Source organism: Pyrus communis, chromosome 6, assembly GCF_963583255.1.
Source record: "Pyrus communis chromosome 6, drPyrComm1.1, whole genome shotgun sequence".
In the NCBI taxonomy this organism is placed as follows: domain Eukaryota; kingdom Viridiplantae; phylum Streptophyta; class Magnoliopsida; order Rosales; family Rosaceae; genus Pyrus; species Pyrus communis.
In genome coordinates, this window is record NC_084808.1 from 8,864,158 (window position 1) to 8,883,898 (window position 19,741).

General features: G+C 38.0%; 1 protein-coding gene across 1 annotated transcript; it reads right to left on the reverse strand.

The window, feature by feature from the left end:
• Nucleotides 1–10,916: 10,916 nt before the first annotated feature.
• LOC137738196 (preprotein translocase subunit SCY1, chloroplastic) lies at nucleotides 10,917–18,168 on the reverse strand. The gene is made up of 8 exons (XM_068477827.1): nucleotides 17,860–18,168; nucleotides 17,260–17,417; nucleotides 16,764–17,149; nucleotides 15,799–16,098; nucleotides 15,627–15,719; nucleotides 14,082–14,205; nucleotides 13,370–13,533; nucleotides 10,917–11,375 (listed from the first exon to the last, which is right to left on the reverse strand). Exons 1-8 carry the CDS (start codon nucleotides 18,081–18,083, stop codon nucleotides 11,145–11,147), a joined length of 1,680 nt encoding a protein of 559 aa, XP_068333928.1. The 5' UTR covers nucleotides 18,084–18,168; the 3' UTR covers nucleotides 10,917–11,144.
• Nucleotides 18,169–19,741: the final 1,573 nt, after the last annotated feature.

Below are 19,741 nucleotides of genomic sequence, written 5' to 3' on the forward strand. Positions count from 1 at the left end.
AAAAAGTCCGCATAACTCCAGGATTTTTTAGATTATTTTTTGCTCCACAAATACCGTCACACCTGTTGTACTACACGTAAAAATACAGAAGGTGTAGAAGTCAAAATTGGTAAGCCAAAAGTTGTTTCCTAATTCGCCTTAGATTATGAGCTTTGACTTAGATTTGAAGTCTTCTAGGAAAACAAAACCAACTGCCTTTAGAACTTATTTAAGTCTACCTTAAGTAAAGAGTGAAATAAATTTAGACAGGAAATTTCATCCCAACAAGAAAGAGAAAACCAAAGGAATTGTACCATCTCCCCTAGTTTTTTTTTTCTTATCTTACCCATACAAATAGTCGATCGTCGTCGTTGTCTTCTTCTCCGTGCCGCACCAATGTAAGAAAAATTAAAAACTTTCCTTCATCTTTTCTTTGGGGAGCTGTAATAGGCTCGACTTCGTGGTGGTCGCTTGGCTCATTTTTGTGGAAGGTTGGCTCGGCAGTCAGCGAAAAAGATCAAGTGATGCAATAAAGATTAGCTCAGTTGAGGCCACAGTGTTGCAGGCATGAGACCTAGGCTCAGTATGCAGCTGGATGGGGCCAGGTGCACAGCTGGTAGGGGCTAGGAGCTCTAGCCCCTTTGTGACATGGGTCAGGCGTTGGCCAGACATGGGAGAAAAAAGAGAGTGGCCTGGGGCTACTAGGTTTACAAGAGAAAAAGGTAGACTGCAAGCCTACCTTGTTGGTCCAGAGGGAGAGGCAAAGAGAGTGGCCTGGGACCACTTGGTTCACAAGAGAAAAAGGTGTCGTAAGCTTACCTTGTTGGTCTAGAGGAAGAGGCAAAAAGAGAGTTGCGAGCTTGCGCCTGTTGTGCTGTTGCTCTGAGTGTGAGAGAGGAAGTGTTAAAAAGGCACAGACCTAGGCCTATAAGGTGTCTAACTGAAGCAAGTCGTGAGGTCTAGGGCTTGGGTGTTGGGCTTTTACAATCCTGGGTCTAAAGAATGAAGGAAGAAGGCTGAGTCGTCTGCTAATCTAGCCAAAATGAAGAGGGTGCGGGTTGCGCCTTAACTGCCTTTCATCTTGGGCTGTGGGCCAAAAGCTAGGTTCCTTCGGCCATAGATATAAATTTTCTTCTCTTTCCTTAAGAAATTTCATGAATATTTTTTCTTGAACCTTTTGTCCAAGATTTCTTCAAGATGTCTCCCTTTGGCTACAAAACTGATAGTCTCTTCATGCCTAAGCATTGTCAAGGTGAATCTTCTAGCAAAATGGGCTACTTCAAGGCTGCCCATGTTAAGATAAGCTTTAAGGAGTTGACTTGGGGCTTTCTTGAGGCATACGGGCATGTCCTTTTGAAGTCAGTGTGAAACGAGTGAAGTAAGGAAGTAGTCACGAACCAGCTGATAGGAGCATATTTAGGCAACTTAGTTGGCTTGTTCTTGTGCATTTACGTTGTTATTTCTTAGTTCTTTAAGTCTTTTTAGTTATTTTCGTATGTTTTCAGGCTCTAAGGGCTAAAGGAGCAAAGAAGTGCATTTTGGAGCCTTTTGGAGCACTTTTGGGCTAAGGATGGATAGCTTATGCTTGGAGCCAAAGTGTTGGACGAAATTGAAGGCCTTGTATGCACTTTAGGACATAAAACAAAGGGCCTAGCCCATTCTAACTCCCCAAGCCGTGCATTCTCCATACATTCCAGCCTTCCCCTTTGTGTCAAAGCCGTGCACCCCCTCACCAACAAATAATTCAGCCACATGTATTCATCATGCACTCCAAATACAAATGTATTCTTCCATACACTTTTCATTCAACCATTCAGCCACACATTCATTCCCCACCATTGACGTGCATTCCCCTTGCATTGCCAGCTTTCACTCTTTATCATTGCAGCCACCAATCACCCTAGTTGTCACTCACATGCTCTCCCATTCTCTCCCTATAAAACCATGCATTCATACACACTTCATTCATCACAAAAACAATCCCTTTGAGCCATGCAAAACCATCAATTCCAGCAGAAATCCCTTTGTGCCGTGCATAACATTCCATTGCTGCAGCCATCTCCATCAATTTCAGCCACTATCCAACCTTCATACACCCTCCCCATCCCTCCAAAACACTACCCTACCATCACACATCCATTCCTCCATACAAATACCACCCCAAAACCTATCCTTAGACCTTGTGCCGCAACAAAGAGGAGGAGAAGAGGCCTAAACGTTCATACAACTCAAGTTTGAGTTGTTGGAATTTTTAGGTGTTTCCTTTCCTCGATTTCAATGGTTAAATTTACTTATCTTGGTCTTGTACGTATGAGGAGCTAAACCCCCTTTAGCTAGGGGGTGATTCGAAACCATGTTTATGCTTGCAATATGAATTGATTACCTTTGGTTGGAATTTCATGAGTTGTGGATTCAATTTGTTTAACTGTTTGATTGATAACTTATTTATGTATGTTTATTGAGAGTGCACGCTTAATTTTCATGCATGAATATGACGCTAGAATATAAGTGAGTTTCACCTAATAGTTATGAACTTATATTCACAAGTAGTGGAGGTTGCTTATAAACAATCGCGTTAAATGAATTCTTGGCACTAGTTTCATGCTCATCATAGTAACGAAGGCCTCGTCAACACTTATAGTTTTTATGATGCTTAATGATCTTTGATTGTATCTTTATTGTGCTTTTCACGTAAAGGACTTTTGGAGAATGTTGTGAATTGCGTTGCGCAAACCCATCCAATTCATTAACTTAAGGAGAACTTGACGGTTAATTTAAGCGGACCTAATTAACTCGGGGAGTTGAGTTTCATAATTTATCGAAAGACCAACTGAAAATCATCTTGTATGCAAGTGTAACATGTGTGGAGAAGAACCTTCTAGCTAGCATTCCATCCATATTTTCATTACATTCATCTTTACTATCTGTTTTTAATTACAATTTGTGCATTTTAGTTAATTTCGTCAAAAAACCAAATCCCCCTTTACTTTATTGTCCAATTTAGTTAGAAAGTGTCTTAGTTTGTGTTTCTAAGTGTTTGAATCAATTTATTTCCCAAATTCGTCCAAAGTAGTCAAAGTACTCAAAACTGCCCAGAAAGTGTTTTTAAGGCAGTTGTGAGTGTTTTGGTGCTGTTTTGAGTCTTTTGATTTGTTTTAGTGTTTTAAGTGTTTAGTTTTGCATTCTTTGAGTCTAGTTTAGTGTTTTAAACTTTATTTTACGTTTTTGAGTCAGTTTCCAAGTGATTTTGCAATCCCTCCTAATCCCCGGTTAAGAACGATCCCTACTTATACATATACTACAATTGTCACAAGAGGGTTTAATTTGTGTGTCACATAAGTTTCGCATCACCAGCGTTTGGTTTATTTTTCCCATGTCGCACTTCTTTCAAGAGGTGATCTACTCCATGAAATGCGCTCTTTCTCAATGCTTCCTGAATGCAATTCATGTAATGATGGTGTTCTCGAACCTAAGCAAATTCTTTGATTTAAGCTTGACCATGAACGAGTTTTGGTAATTTTTTGAGATTGATCCAAAGGATGGTGTGGGTAGCTGAGATCTCGACACAAGTTGTTCGACTCCTCAAGCAAAAGTAACCATGATTGGGTCAGGGATACCTTGGACATAAGTGGAGAGCAGGAGTCCGACTCTTCACCTGAGCTGCGCGCCCCAACTGAATTTATTGATGGTAGGTGAACTGCTCCATTCTTGGTCTGCTTGGAATTCTTGTTGTGTTTCTCTTGACTTCAAATTATTGAATATTTTATTTTCCTTATGTAGATTCAGAATTCAGCTTAAGTCAAAAAACCATGCCTGATATGAAGAAGGTTTACGTCACCCTAGGTATTCCTACTGAGTATTACGAATAGCGCAGGCTGCTTACTCCTATTCTCTTGAAGATCAAGGAAGATGCATTTACCCATCTGATCAAGCAGATCAAGGAAGACGCATTTACCCATCCAATTGCCACTATCGAGCCTGTTTCCAATAAGGGTGAAAACTGAGGTCTTTGCTACCTCCTTATGAATCGCCAGTAAAGAATAAGCCAAGGTCTTGTTCAGCATCCGAGAAGCCCACCACTATGAGGAAAAACAATGTGGATTTGTTTGCTAAAAAAATGTCTAAGTCTGCTTTTCCTTCCAGTGCTGCGCCTGCTCCGCTTACTGGGAATAAGGAAACTGCTCCCAGAGTAGTTGTAAAGATTCCTCCAATATTATTCCTGGAGAGTTCCTTAAGGTTGTGCGTTATTCTAAGCTGACCTACCTAAGAACCATACTGCTTACGCCATGTTTGTTAAAGTGTTAGGAAGGTGGTATGCTCAGGTTCATTTACGAAGCATCATGCTAAATAGATGAGAGTCTCTCTGCTTGCCACTATGCATAAGACTTTGATCTTGGTTGCTGAGGCGATGTGTCTTAACCACATGCTGCAAAATAGGCTGAGGTGATAATGATAGTCAAAGCTCGTTGTAGCTAAAGGTGAATTCAAAGCCATGAACATATATGTGATATGAATTGATTACATCCAGTTATTGTTTCATAAATCATGAATGCAATTTACTTATCTGTTTGATTGATAACTTATTCTTGTATGTTGATTAAGGAGGCCTACTTAGTTTGCATGCATGAATTTGATGCTAAAATATGCTAAAATATAAGGGAGTTTCACCTAATAGTTATAAACTTATATTTACAAGTAGTGGGGGTTGCTAGTCACGATCGCGTTATGTAAATTCATGGCAGGAGTATCATGCAGTTTATAGTTACGAATGTCATGTCAATGCTTATGATTTTCACATAACTTAATGATCTTTGATATCTATCTCTATTATGTAGTTCATGTAGGGAACTTGATAAGAATAATTTGGTTAAGTCACTGAGTCCAATTCAATGAATTTAGGAAAATCTGATGGTTAATTTGTGCAGTTCACGATTAACTTGGGGCATTGTCATTCATGGTTTATAGGAATAATAACTGGAAATCGATTTGTATGCACATGTGTCATGTGTGGAGAAGGACCTTCTAGCTAGCCTTTCACCCCTTAAGTCACCTTAATTTCATGCAACCTTTACTTAGTTCTACAACTTATTAGTTTTAAGTCAATTTTCGTCCAAACAAACCCCCCTTTCATGTTTTGAGTGAATTTAGTTAAATTTTCGTCCAAATCACCCTTTAGTGCTCGTTTTGAGTTATTTGAGTCAGTTTAGTTTGATTTGAGTCAGTTTAGCTTAGTTTTATGTTTTTTAGTCTAATTAGTGTAGATTAGCATCCCTCCTAATCCCTGAACTAGAACGATCCCTACTTACGCATACTACAATTGTCTAAAAGAGGGTTTAATTTGTGTGTTAGTTTCTACTACATCAGTTTACACAAGGGATTCACCCAAGTGGAGGGCCTTCAAGTCACCTCCTAACTCCTTAGATCTTTCTTGTGATTTTCTTCCCTTTTGATGCTCCTTTGCTCCTTGAGGATGTGAGGAAAGGAACTCCAAAAATACCAAAAGTTTGGTACCTCTAACTCTCCACACCAAGGATGATGGTGTGAAGATGATATGGATTACCTAAAGGAAGTTGGATGCTAGTGAACTCCCCTAGGAAGGCCGGCCTCTATAGAGAAAAAGGAGAAAAAGTTTTTCTTCTTTGCCTTAAGAAAACCCTGGTGAGAGAATGGCTATAAAGATGCCTTTATATCACCTCACATGTGGGTGGTAAACTTGCAATTAACCCAAGTTTGCTACCACTCACCCTGTGTCCGGTTTTGACTTTATATTTGGGTTAATTTCCATCTAGTTTTAGTTGTCACACAACTTAAACTCAATGGGCCTTGTGGACCAAAACCCTTTTGGGCCCCGACACCCGAAACTAACTTAAAAGCCCAATACAAACCTTTCGTATAATTAATTAACTAATTAATTAATCTCGACCATTCCCAATTAAACCATTTAATTGCTTATTTATCTCATTTATATTTATTCACCTTCATCCTTACTCGGTGTATGATCCATTAGGTTCCAATTAGCGAGGCAGTGGGTGATTGTTACTCTTAACGATCAATTGTGAATTGAAACTACATTTCAATTCTCCCTTTGATGAAGATTAGTGTTTGCTAATCTTCAGGGCTTCCACAAACCATGAGTGACACCTAGTAATATGTCATGGCTACCCAATCTAAGTAGAAGTGGTTGGAGAACCCATCCAGTTACAATTACAATGCAATTTGGTCCTTCTCTAATACAATACTCTTAATCACATTGTCTGAGTGATAGTTTGTTTCATGTCTACTATCCAATGTGATACTTCTCTATATGATTCAATTGAATATGATTTGGAACAAACTTCCTAAGTCATATTCGTATGTTTTGGCCAAAGACTCCTGAATCATATCTTAGAGTATTCTCCCTCCACCATGGAAGGTTAGAGATCCCTTGTTGTGCATTCATATGCTTACATGACTAGATAGCTTGACCCGAACAATGTCGTGGACACTCTCGATGAAATACCTTTGACTTGATCAAAGATCAAGGACTTAACCATTAGACATCTATGATGCCTCAAATCAAAGGACTACTTTGCATATTGCAACTTATGAGTTCTTACATGACATGTATGTTCGAACTCTCTTTTGATCATAGTTCAGTGTACTCAATTACCTTTTGAGCACCTATGTGTTTGTCTCAGTGTCCAACACTAAATGACTTAAGACTAGTCATACTCACGCTTGAGTTAACATACCATATACTAACCTTAGCGGATTGTCAATGCCCAATTGGCAATCCTATGGCTAGGAATGTTGTAGGAATGAAGAGAAAGGTCTCGTTAATCTAACTTACTTAGATCACTTCTCTCTTAAATTAAATGCATTCCTTGGATTCCCTTATTTCTTAAAAACATAATACAATAAATGGTGATTAACAATAAGTTTTGCCCTTCATTAAACATATAATAGTTTAACACAATAAGTATTCCAAAAGATATTACATCAAATGAGTGGCTTTGTGGGCATACTTCTAACATCAACGGCTAGACATGCTACTTCTAAAGTGAGCAGATGAGTCCACGTAGACTCTATGGCTGTGAGCTCCAGTTTAGAAACTTGTGGAACTTTTAACCATAGGACCAGCAACTACACACGCTACTTTTGAAGTAAGCAAACGAGTCCACGTAGTCTCTATTGTCATGACCTCCAGCTTAAAAACTTGCAAACTTTTAGCAACAGGACTAGCGACTAGGCACAAGACTTTTGAAGTAAGCAAACGAGTCCATGCAACCTCTATGGTCGTGAGTCTTAGCTTCTCAAGGCGTTAAGCAGCTGAGCTTGTCGTGAGCGGTTGCCCCTGACCATATGCTGCTTAGTTGGTCTCCAAGTATACGATCCTTTGAGCTGCGTGGCCTAATCACAACATAATAAAGATCATTTGGACACAAAATTCGCTAACTAATCACATCATAAGTATGTACTCGTAAGGAATTTTATGGGAAATAATTCAAGGAATGCAATGCACTTTATCTAACCAATCCAGTGGGTTGTAAGCTAGTAGCACGTGTTAAAGACCAGTGTAAACATGAAAATCGCTACCTAGCCACAATAGAATTGTGCATTGTTTAGAAATTCATAAGCAGTTACCAAGGGAGTTGTCCTGCATTTTGTAGTACATATGACTTGTAGGCTGCGTAACATGTCGACAACTAATAAATTCTTATATGAACACGAAGATTGCTAACTAGTCACAACAAAAGTGTGTAGTTGTATGAATCTTTGTGGGTAGTTACTTGAGGGAGTTTTGTGAAATGGTGTCTAGATCCCCTAGGTTGCGTAGCATGTTAGCGGCTAATAGAGTTTTGTATGGATGGGAAGATTATTAACTGGTCACAACAGAAGTACACAGTTGTATGAGTCTTTGTAAACAGTTACCCCATGAGTATTTTACACTTAAAGAGTTTACATAACCCATACGAAGCGTAGCACGTCGGCAGCTTATAAAGTTCCGTAAGAACACGAATGGTCACTTAACTAGTCACATCAAAGGCATGTAGTTGTATGGATCTTCATGGGTAGAGGTTCAGGGAATACATTATGCCTATTCTGATAGACAAACCCGAGTTTCCACAAATTAAGCCAAGGGCTTGAAATTCTTTAATTAGCCAAGTCTTGATGAAGACTATTATGGTTAATTATGGGAACATCGGCGCAGGTCTTTGTGCACCCAATTACACCAAGGCAACCAGGCCCATCCATGCCTGGATATTCGGGCAGCTTACCCTCTCCCAGAAGGAGAGCATACCCCAAAAGGGTGTCCGAGAATTAGTTTACCCTCTCACACTAGAGATCATGGGGACTGTTGTGAGCATGCAGTTGAGCCAAGCTATAGATAACTCTTCAAACCTTCATCGAAAATAGAAGCATATCAAACTCTACTAAAAGGTAGGAACTGCAAAACAAATTGAATAATCCTCGATCTGCTTAGGACATCGAACTTCAATCGGTCTGCACGAGTCCAGGTTGTGACAAAATGCGGGATTCGTTTTTTTGGAGCCTTCCCTAGGGGCAAAGATGAAGGCTTTTCTGGGACTAGATCTCTTGGCTGGAACAGCTGGATTTTCGCCCTTTTGTTGTAGCTAGAGAGGAGTTGTTGTTGGTAAATTGCGATGTGGATGGCAAACTTCACGTGTTCTTCCTCTGCTAGGTCTAGGTTGGCGGCCATTTTCTTCTTATTTTGCTCTGAACTTGGTAGTATAATGCTGATACTCAGGACGATGACGTTGGGAGAAATTATCGCCTCTGAACTGAATGCCAAGGAGATTGGAGTTTCACTAGTTGGTCATCGTTTGGTAGCGAGGTATTGCCCATAAAACACTGGGGAGTTCGTCTAGCCATTTCAACAATCTAAAATATTGATTGTGCTCATTTTCGTTTTAATTTCCCCCCAATTCGAGAATGGGAGTAAGATTTTGCCAATAAAAAAGAACGGGGGCGGGTGTCAAATCAAATGTTTGCCCAATTTTTTTCACGCATTCAGTCACTCACCATCAGCATCACAGACCACTGCATCTATTTCTCTTCATCAGTCCCTTTCTCTCCAACGTCACACCAATGACCACCACCGGCCACCACCGATGTCTTTCTCTCTCCCACGCCATTAGTCTTTCTTTCTTTCATTTGGAATCTTGAATTATTTGTTTTTAAAATGTTATCTAAATTGCCAAATTTTATAAAGAAAACCATAATAAGCTAGGGCTGGTTCGATATGGGATACCGAACCAAAAACACTATCCCGAATCTCAAACCAAAATTTTTTGGGACGGGAATTTCAAGACCGATCCCAAACCAAATTTTCGGGAATCTTGAAATATTTTCAGGATTTCGGGACAAATCAGGATTAAATTTTAAATTTGGGCTTTTGGGCTATTGGGCTGAAACTTGACATATTCAGCTTTTGGGCTTTTAATCAGTTACATCTTTTGGCGGGTTTTAAAGCTAATCTTCCACAAATCAAACTACAACTAACTCAAATCGGTTTCAAATCAAAATTCCTATTTGTAATTTGTAAGTGTTAACCAAATGAAAAAAACCTCAGAAAACAAAATCCAGATTACCAAATATGAACCCAAATGATAGATGTAATCTAAATAAAAAGAAAAAGAGTTCTAAATTTATGTTCACCTAGAAGTTAAACTCAAATCCTTTAACTAAGAGTTAGGTTTATAAGTCACACACATACGAATTGTTCAAAGATACATTGCTTCACAGCTAAGGCTTTCGGAGATCGGTGAACAACTTGCAAGGATGAAACCTTCTAGGAGAGGTCCTGCAAATACAAATACTACAATCTTAGAAACGAGGAAAAAAATTAACAAATTTACCTTACAAAGCCCCAAAAATTGAAGGCAAAAACCATCAAAACATGTATTTTTACTTTCTGGTTTTCCATTTACTAAAATCTAAAATTAGATGATGCAAAGCCAAAAGAAGCAACAAAAATTATTATGAAAAATATACAAAACTTTCATGAAAAATAAACAAACTAGAGCAGAAAACACATCAAAATGTGGAGCTGCAAAACCCTTGGATTAAAAAATGAAAATTTAGATATTATCCATAAGAGATATACAACCCACCAATTGAACAAAACCCACATTAATGTATTAAAGAATTAGACTTTCTAAGACCCTTTTGGAGCAACAAAGTAAAAACCCAGAAAACTTTACCTTGCAAATTCCAGTAATAGCCTCATTCCTAAATCGAAAAAGAAAATAAAATCATAAACCCTAACCTGATGGTAAACATAAATATAGAAATTAAATTAGGGCTGGAATCATGAACATCCAATCCAAAATATGAACAAATTTCACAAACCCTATTCTAGAATTCACACCCTAAATTAATTCCAAAATTTACCTGATTTGGGGGAGAATCGGTGCACAGTGAGGGATGAGAAGGAAGGCTCCACAGTGAGGGATGAGAAGTCGAGGGAGAGAGATCAGAGAGGTGATAGGTCAGTCCAGGGAAAGGTGAGTCACTTGTGTGATGTGGGTGTGGCCGGATTCGAAGACGGCGAATAAGGAGGAGGAAAGAGATCGAGAGAAATCGGCGACAAGGGTGAGGAGGTGAGGTCATGAGAGAGAATGACTGAGTGAGGGTGAGGTCGAGAAAGAGAGTGATGGAGTGAGGGTGAGGTCGACGACGATGAGGAGGGTGAGGTGAGGTTGAGACTCTGAGTGAGGGTTTATTTGGATTCAACAATTGAGAATAAATCTCAACCAAATCAGACGACTGTTCCAATTCCAAATATATATTTAAAATTAAATAATAATTTTTTTTTAATTTCAGTTCGGTTTGGGATTTTTTCGGTTCGGTTTCAGGATTTTTTCGATTCGGTTTGGAATTTTAGGTTTCTTTTCCACCTCTAAACGTGCTTTTAAGTTTTGACGGTAAGAACCTGAGCATTACAAATTCATTTCTGCTTCCCTTTGAATTTCCAAACGTCTTGTTCAAATATTACAAGAAAATTGGTCGATGCAGTGCAGCATACGTACAAGCCTCAATCGATCTTTAGTATCTCAACTCGTACATGTCTAACAGATGAAACTCTATTCATGCCAAACCACATCCCCTCGTCCCTACTTGTTTCCTTTGTACAGCAGACTAAGTTTTTAATCTGTCATGCATTACGGGCCATACTTATCAATGTTATAGAACTCTATGTTCTTGTACTTCTGAGATATTATTTCTGCTTCAACTTTTCTTGCTGTGTCAGTTGCACAACCAACAAGGATGAGAACAGATGTGCCTGCGAATCCACGAAATGCAGTGAGGTGCGTCACTTGTTCAATCACTGAAGGACCAGCAGCCAGGATTGCCAGGAAGGCTGAACCAAGCACTGATATTCGACTTAGAACCTGCATCCAACCATCAGAAGACATTAATAATTCATTTCAATTTTAAGACGACAAGATCTAACATTTAATACGAAGTTCAAGCTTTCTGACGGAGATCCACAGAAGAAGAAAAAGTAAGAAAATGGCATATGATAGAGAGAACTTAAAAACAAAATGCTATGTTGTGAATCAATCCTTGAAGTCATAAATATATGAGAGGGTAACCAGAAATACGTATCAAGGACTCCCATGTCTAATGAATATCAAGAATACCATGCATATACGGAAGAAAGCGATATAATGGAGAGAACTTGGAAGCAATATACTATTTTGCAATACTCTTCAATGGAAAGTTGGATTGCAACCCGATAAAAGTAAAAGGAAGTTCACTGGATCAGCATGATGCACATAAAAATGCTTTGTGAATCAACCTTGAAAGCCATGAATATACAAGTTGGCATTACCGTGAATAAAATCAAATGCATAGTATCAAATGTCTTTCTTATACTAAATAAGAGAGGGGTAACCCCAAATATCTTAAGTTCCGTCTGTTGAAATTAAGCTTTTTTTTTCCACATCTTCACCTCTCAAGACATAAATTGAAGTTACTGGAAAGGGGAAAAAAACAGATGCACTAATCAACCTCATTTAGTTTTTTTATTTTTGGTAATATGGACCTGTTTGGACCCCAACATGCACTCGGTCCATATACTCTAAGTTGTTGTATGAGAAAAATATTGAGGATCATGATCTGTTTCCAGATAAAGGTTCAAATCAATTGCATGATCAATCTAGCTTCAATGTCTTGGTCGAAGATGACAAGACTTGGAGGCAATAGAGTTTCAGCCAAGAATAATTATGTGTATATTCAGCAAATATGCCAACGAATCAGAATATCATCATAATTACGTCATCCGGTAGACTTGGCCATCACAAAATTCATCCCTATAAATACAAGAGGTTTTGCAACGTAGAGAGCCCCTTCTCACATCCTTGAGAAAAACAATATCCTAACCCTCCCGCCAATACATCTTCAGTTTGGATAAGTGAACAGCACTGTGTTTGCAACCGGTGACATCTTTAGTTCGGATAAGTGAATAGCACTAGAGTCGTAGAACTAGGTGCTTTAGGAGCACCTTCAGTTCGGACAAGTTTTCGCAATTCAACATTCAGATAGCCAAACTACGTTCACCATAAAAATGCTCATCTTTTTTGAGTACTTGTGTCCTTTAAGCCTAATACCGATTCGGCGCACCTATATTTTCACGAATATAGTTGAGGTGACCGAAGATGGTGTAGGCCATCTTGAGCTTCACAATGATCTAGGAAACCTTGTCTTTAGGTTCTAGAACCTAAGGTCGAGATGTGTTCCTTTGCTATAATCGCTCGAGTACAGAAGTCAGCATCGCATTCAACACCACCACCGCCACATCTATTCTACTTGCGCGACCGAGCTCAGCTGAGAGTTGGCACGCCCTCATTCACAAGAATTACGTAGTTAGCTCATAATTACTCAGCATTGCGCGCCACGTAGGCTTTGTAACTTCTAGGGTCAACAAAACCAACTCCAATCTATTCTCGTTGGACATTCAAGAAAACTCACGAAGGTAAATAGCTAAGACATTTAAGCGATAACTTAGTACTGGATACTTCTATTTGAAAATCATAACCAATCTATGAAAAAGTAAAACCAATATAAAGAAAGCTGCATGAGTCATTCATAATAACCTTTTCAAACTTGATACAGTAGGCAACTAATTGGACACTTAAGACAGGAAGATGCTATTAATATTCACTCTTAGCATCACAGGTTGATTGTTCGATGGCAATTCACTAGTTACTAAATTTGATGCTACTTGAAAAACCAAGGAAACATGCCGATTTATGCACCCATCTAAATTAACTCTACAAAAGAGTTTTATGGCTAATTGAGCATCAAGCTGACTGATTAGACACATCCATGGTAGTAATGCAAATAATCAGCCACATATTTCTTTGACAAAGAAGAAACTTACTGTCTTAAGAAATGCAGCCGTACTTTTGCCCGGTCGTACAAGTGGTATTGATGCACCTTGGCGCTTCAACTGTTCACTTACATCATCAGGATCCAGCTGTAGGAAAGTGTAGTAGTAGTTGAAGAAGGCTATTAAAAGGATGTTGGTGGGGAGATAGAAAGAACCTACAAAAAGTTAATTGGAAACTTTTAGCATATCAGATGTTCCAAATGCTAAAATTGGAGCTAATTAGACGATGGAACTATTCCTCTTCTGTCATTCAATTTATTAACCTACACCGTAATGGATGCTATCGTTACAACTTCCCCAAGGAAATTAATGAAAATTCAAATGACAAAAAAATCTAATTTCATCTCAAAACTCCATAGGATCTCTAGATAACCATAATAAAACCAAAACCAAAAAGCAAAATAACTAAAAGCCCAAGTCCAGTCATCACTTAATATTGACAACGAACAAGAAATCTGTAGTTAATTATCAAGAAGATTGTCAAATTCAAAGCAGAAGACTTTGACGATAAAATCTGTTTGATGATGCACTAGATGTATATACAGGTGAATAATGGAAAAAATGTAGCAGGTTTTCAAGCTCAATCATGCAGGTTGAAATGAAGATAGTGTATAAGTATATAAGCCAATACATAGTTGTTATTCTTATCAACTTTTATGTCCAACTCCAACACCTATTACCACTAAAAATTGCAGCTTCTTACCCCCTGGATTTAAAGCCACTGCAGCGTTCTTCAATGCGGCTAAACCGGTGAAGCGTGCTATAGTACCAGGAAGAGCTAATGATGATGTAGAAAATATTATTGGCATAACTCCAGAACTATTCACCTGCTTAGTTGAATTATTTAGATAAACTATATATTAGGGAAAAAAATGATTGGGCACAAGGACGGAAAAAGTGTATCTATAAATTAGCGTCAATATAAGCAGTATTCAAAATAAATCATCATTAACATAAGCCGAACAAAAGAAAGGAGAGCACTTTTGAGAAGCAACCATAGCACTGGTTGGTGATGTTTATAAAATGGAAAGAGAATTTTGTTACTGGCAAAGATCTTACATATAGAATACTTGAAACTAGGGTGCTGGAAAAGAAATGGAAATATCAGAAAGAGAAGAATATGGTGTATTCAGTAAAACCAGAAGCCAAGGGTAACAACAATTATCTACAGAATGTCACTTCACCTGATATCAAGGATACTAAAGGATAGTGAGTACACCAGAGGCAGGCTGAGTTCATCATAAAGGTTATAACAATGCAGAATGCACAATGATAATATAAAACATATGAAATAAACCTAGATATTGCAGATTAGTAAAATGAAACTTTTCTAATCACCTTCCTATACTTTTGTTTCCTGAGTTGAGGTGTGCACCTACTATCTTCATAAGCATGACATACGTCTATTCATGCAATACTGCATGAGTAGGCAGAAAATAAAATAAAAACAGAAGAAAAGGCAGAACCTACAAAGGTGTGGAAAGAGATTTTTAGTTTTTTGCTAGAAAAAGGTTATTCAATCACAAAACACACATTTACATGCAAATGAGTATGTACTATGTACACATCTTAATGATCAGAAAATAATTAGTGAATTGGCCAGAACATGCATAAAGTGGCAATGTCATAGAAAGGATACTCCTACAGGGAGAAACGTTGTGATAAAAGAACCTACTGCTGAGACTGGAGATTTGGTGATAGTGGAATAACACCACTAAAGCACACGAACATGGATACGGTATCATTCCAGTTGTTCTATTTCCATCTTTTGACAAGAAACATCACATTGAGGAATGCTTGTAAGGCAGTGAAAGGCTTATATAAATATTATTTCTCTTTCTGTATGATGGGAACCCTCATCAACTAGAGGGGAATAAAATAGAAAAAATTGGTAGTAGTCTTACTTGCAAGACAGGCATACCCAATTTCTTGGCACTCTAACCAAGTAGGTATTGAGGAGACTCTCCAACAGAGTACACTTATGTGTAAGCAAGAACCAGTAATGGAACATGTAAATTTGCTGAATGGTGACATAGTTAAAACATCTCTCTGCTGACCTTTGTGGGCGAACGAAGAGATTCTGTCCCATAAGGGGGTCTAAGTGATCAAAACCACTCTGAATTGGCAGGGAAAGAATTACATATATTTCCAAGTATGTCCACATTAGTATTTTCTAATCATTAGCATTATGACCATAAGTCCTCTGAAATTCTACCACTTCAGAAAATTAAGAAGCAAGAATACAAACCTTAAAGGGTAGGTAAGCAGATCTTTGAAGCCCTCCACCTCTGTTGGTGTTATACCTTGAGGCATAGTTAAGTGGAATTTTCCTTTCTGCTTCCTGAAACCCTTTGTTTAGATCATTGCGAATGTTTCTCGACATCCAGAAAGCAGATATTTGTATTAAAAGAAGCATTTACCTGAACATATACAATACCAAGGACCAATACAAAGAAGGAGACAACTATGGTGGCAAGTCCAACATAGTTACCATCCTGAAATGCCTGTGCAACAGTCCTACCGACGGATGCTGGAAAGTACGAGATGATGCTTGTGAATATCAAAAGAGATGTGCCATTTCCGAGTTTTAGGTCTGTGATTCGTTCACCAATGTAAGTTGTAAATACTGAGCCAAGTGTCAATAAGGTAACAGAAGAGATAACCCACTCTGTACTGAAGTCATTGACATATGGACGAAGGTAGAATACTTGGCCAATTGCCTTCCATTAAAAAAGAGGCAGATATAAGCACATTGCAAGAATATCTCAAGAAATAATAATTTTTTAAAAAGTCATGCACAGACAGCATATTCAAAAGTTATATTTTGATGTACATAAAGGAATTTTCAGAACTGGGTGCACATATTAACCTCCCAGACTGCCCCAATATCTTACAGTGAACTGCATACTTAGATTGCAGATTCATCTAGAGTATTCACCACTTTTCCTAATAAAAACTACCCAAAACCATCAGACATCAGAACTACCCTCAGTTTACATTACTTTTACTTTGAGTCCTGACGATACCATATTTTCATGAATACCAACGTTTCATCCTAACACTTATGTACTATTGTCATTTGTCACTATCACTGGGATGATATCAACACCACCATCATGCCACTTGTATCACCACATAATTCTAGCTTGAGTGTCCTTGACTATCAGTACCTCCTGTGTTGCCACCATAACTAGCAACTACTATTGTTGTAGTGCTTATCAATACAACTCTTTCCCTAGATATTTAACTGAATCCTCAATTACTTCTAGCAAGACAATGATATGTATGCAAATAGATTGCAAGTTCCAAATGTTGTCATCAAAACATATATTGTCATTTTGATTAATGAGTGCAGCAATTGAAAAGAAAGGCCTAACTCCCTAACCTGGACTATGGCAAACCCAACTGAAGCATATTGAGTATACCGAACAATTTTCTTTCTTCCTGCTTCTCCTTCTCTTTTCTGAAGATCCTGCAACTTGGGATAAATTTGTGCAAGAAGCTGGAAGACAATCGAGGCATTGATGAATGGAACAATACCAAGTGAACATATCCCAAGTCTTCCAATGCCTCCTCCAGAGAAAGAATCCAAGGTGCTCAATAAACTATTACCGTCCAAATTTCCAACAAAAGCCTCACGGTTAACCCCACCAAGAGGTATATATATCCCAAGTCGAGACAAGGCCAGATATGCCAACAGCTTGAGGAACTTTCCGGGTAATGGGCCTTTAAAGAAGTCTCCAAAATCAATGGAACTGTCCTCTATTGCAGCTGTGAATGTCAAAGTATCCTAATCAACTGCTGTAAACTACAAATTTTAACTGCAACTTGAAAATTTCTAAGGATCTTAAGCTATATTACTTATTCTTTATGAAACAAACCTGCCAAGCCTCTAGCTGAAGTGGGTTTCTCCTTCTTCGAACTTGAGGCACTCTCAAACGTTTGTGATAATATGCCTACGAAACTTTCCCAGGTAGCATTTACACCAGAATTGACATCTGAATTTATACCCAAGGGATCAAAAACTGAGGCTTCTGAGCTGCAAAATAACTTAAATCAGCTCGATAACTTTCATATCTGTATAATTCAGCTTTATAGTTCTAGGAAATACTTCAAGCCGTCTTTTTTTCTTCTTTTCTTTTAAATTGGACACAAAACAAATTGAATTCATACAGTATCGCGTAGCTTTCACTTTGATTGAATGCATTGCAAGATTCAATGGTCAAATATGCACGGTTGCAAATTGAGAGGGAATGCTATCAATATTTTCGAATCTCGATTCTATCTAATCCAAACCATCAATTTAAATTTCTTGCTATTCGAACTGCTGCACTTGTGAATGGAAAAGTGTAAACAAACAAAGAAACAAACAGAGACTATAAAATCGTCACTGAAAACATGCGTTACAAACCAAAATCCAAAAACCCAAGTGGGAGAAAACTCCAGAATTCCGTCAAAAGAAGAAGGAAATGAGAAATTACCCGCTGGAGAGAACGCCAAGCTTCCAAGATGTAGTGGTGGAGTTGGGTTTTCTCTGAACGGAGAAGCTGGGTTTGCAGACCGATCTTTTCAGTGCTGGAGAGGGTGAGGGAGTAAGATGAGAGAAACTGTGGTTATGGCTATGGCTATAGCTACGGCTACGGCTATGGGGTTTGTTGAAGCAAAGCGGGGAAGAAGAAAAGGCTCCTCTGAGCGTTATCAACATTATTATCTTTTGCGGCTCTCAACTCTCTCCCGCTCTTTCCCTCTCTTTCCCTCTCTGTGTTTGCTCTTTCGCTGGTCGCAGTCGCTCTCACACTCACTGGTCAGTGGCTAAGGCTTGGGTGTTTATCACGCTTTATTCCACCATACTCTCCTTTTTTCTTTTTCTTTTTTAATTAAAAAACGATATTATTTTAATTAACCATAATAATGAACTAGCTAATAATATGATTCAAATTTGTTTTTAACGAAAATTAAATTTAAAACCTTTCAGTTACGAGTGAAGAACAATACATTAGACCGTAATACTAAGTGATTTTTACATCTTATTCTTTACTTATAATTTTTATTCTTTCTTTCTTAATTAAATTTTTATTTATTTAAAAATTAGAGATATAGAGGAAAGTTAACTACCCACTAATTTCTTAGATTATAAGTGATTTACCTTTTTGTCTTCTACTTTACATACAAAATTATTAAGAAAAATAATAAGAATATACACTTATTTGTACACGTGCTATCATCTCTGTACAACTTTGCTTTCCTAATTAAATCTCAATCGTCCATTCGTGAAAAATCATGTACGTGACCTCTATAATAAGAGAACAATTTATATAGCAATGTACATCGTCATGTGGTATCCCCCGTGCCAATGAAACAACGATATGTAAAAAAAAATTTACACATATCTTTATTTTATTAGCACGGAATCCGAGTGTGTCAAATAAGTCATCTTCCTATAATAAAGGTATGATAATATGGTATGATCATGTTAATAATGGCACCAACAACACTACCAACTCCATAATTGGAAACATTCAATATAATTGTAAGAAGGGGATTCCAATGACTTTCAATTGATTCTTCCTTGTTGGTTTGTATGAATTCGGCAAGGAGTTATTTTAGCCTCCCAAATAATTTGTTCACCCCTTCACACTTCTTGTTAAATACTAGACAAAGATCTCCAATTCAACTTTTGACAACGAGTGAAAAGCCCTGTTTCATAATTCCTCAAACTACGCATTAGGAGATCATTTTAAAGCATCCTTAAAATTAGGTTTTCTCCACACATATAGCGCAAAATAGCAAATCCTAACTGCAATGATACAGTGACTACAATCACGTTGTTGTTTGCCTACGAACCACTATACAAATCACGAACAAGAATGTTACCAAAAGGAGGATTCAATTGCATCTAGCCCAGCTAGATTGCCTACATACCTTGTACCAATGCACATGGATCAAACCACCATAGTTTTTAGTAGACTACTAATCCTAAGATCAAAGGCGATACCCTAAAGCCGAAACTAAGAGAGCAACAGATTATTGGAAGAGTAGAGAGCTTTGCTTCTACTCTCTAAAGCTAAGAGAATTGTTTCTCAAGTCATTGTTAGTCCGTATCACCAAACTACCATCCCTAATGATTATCCTGGTATTACAAACATTTCAGGATTTGTTTTTTGACAACTTTCATTTCTTTGTAAAACTATTTGTAAGTGAAAAATCTATAGACATCCAAAATTTCGGTAAAATTAATGTTCACCAACAAATTAAATTTTAACTCGCTTGAGCTTAAGTGGTGACACACCCTGACTTGGAATGTCCACTGGGACTCTGAATCGAGCTGTGCTGGCCGACACCTGGAAGGTAATGAAGCCATAA

Bases quoted from the DNA above. Each gene is read 5' to 3' on its own strand.
- LOC137738196 (XM_068477827.1), bottom strand. From the start codon at position 18,083: ATGTTGATAACGCTCAGAGGAGCCTTTTCTTCTTCCCCGCTTTGCTTC. The intron at 17,150-17,259 runs GTTTGTTTCATA...TGACATTCACAG, and splicing joins TTCAGCTAGAGGCTTGGCAG to CTGCAATAGAGGACAGTTCC. The intron at 14,206-15,626 runs GTTTGTATTCTT...TCAACTAAGCAG, and splicing joins CTGCTTACCTACCCTTTAAG to GTGAATAGTTCTGGAGTTAT.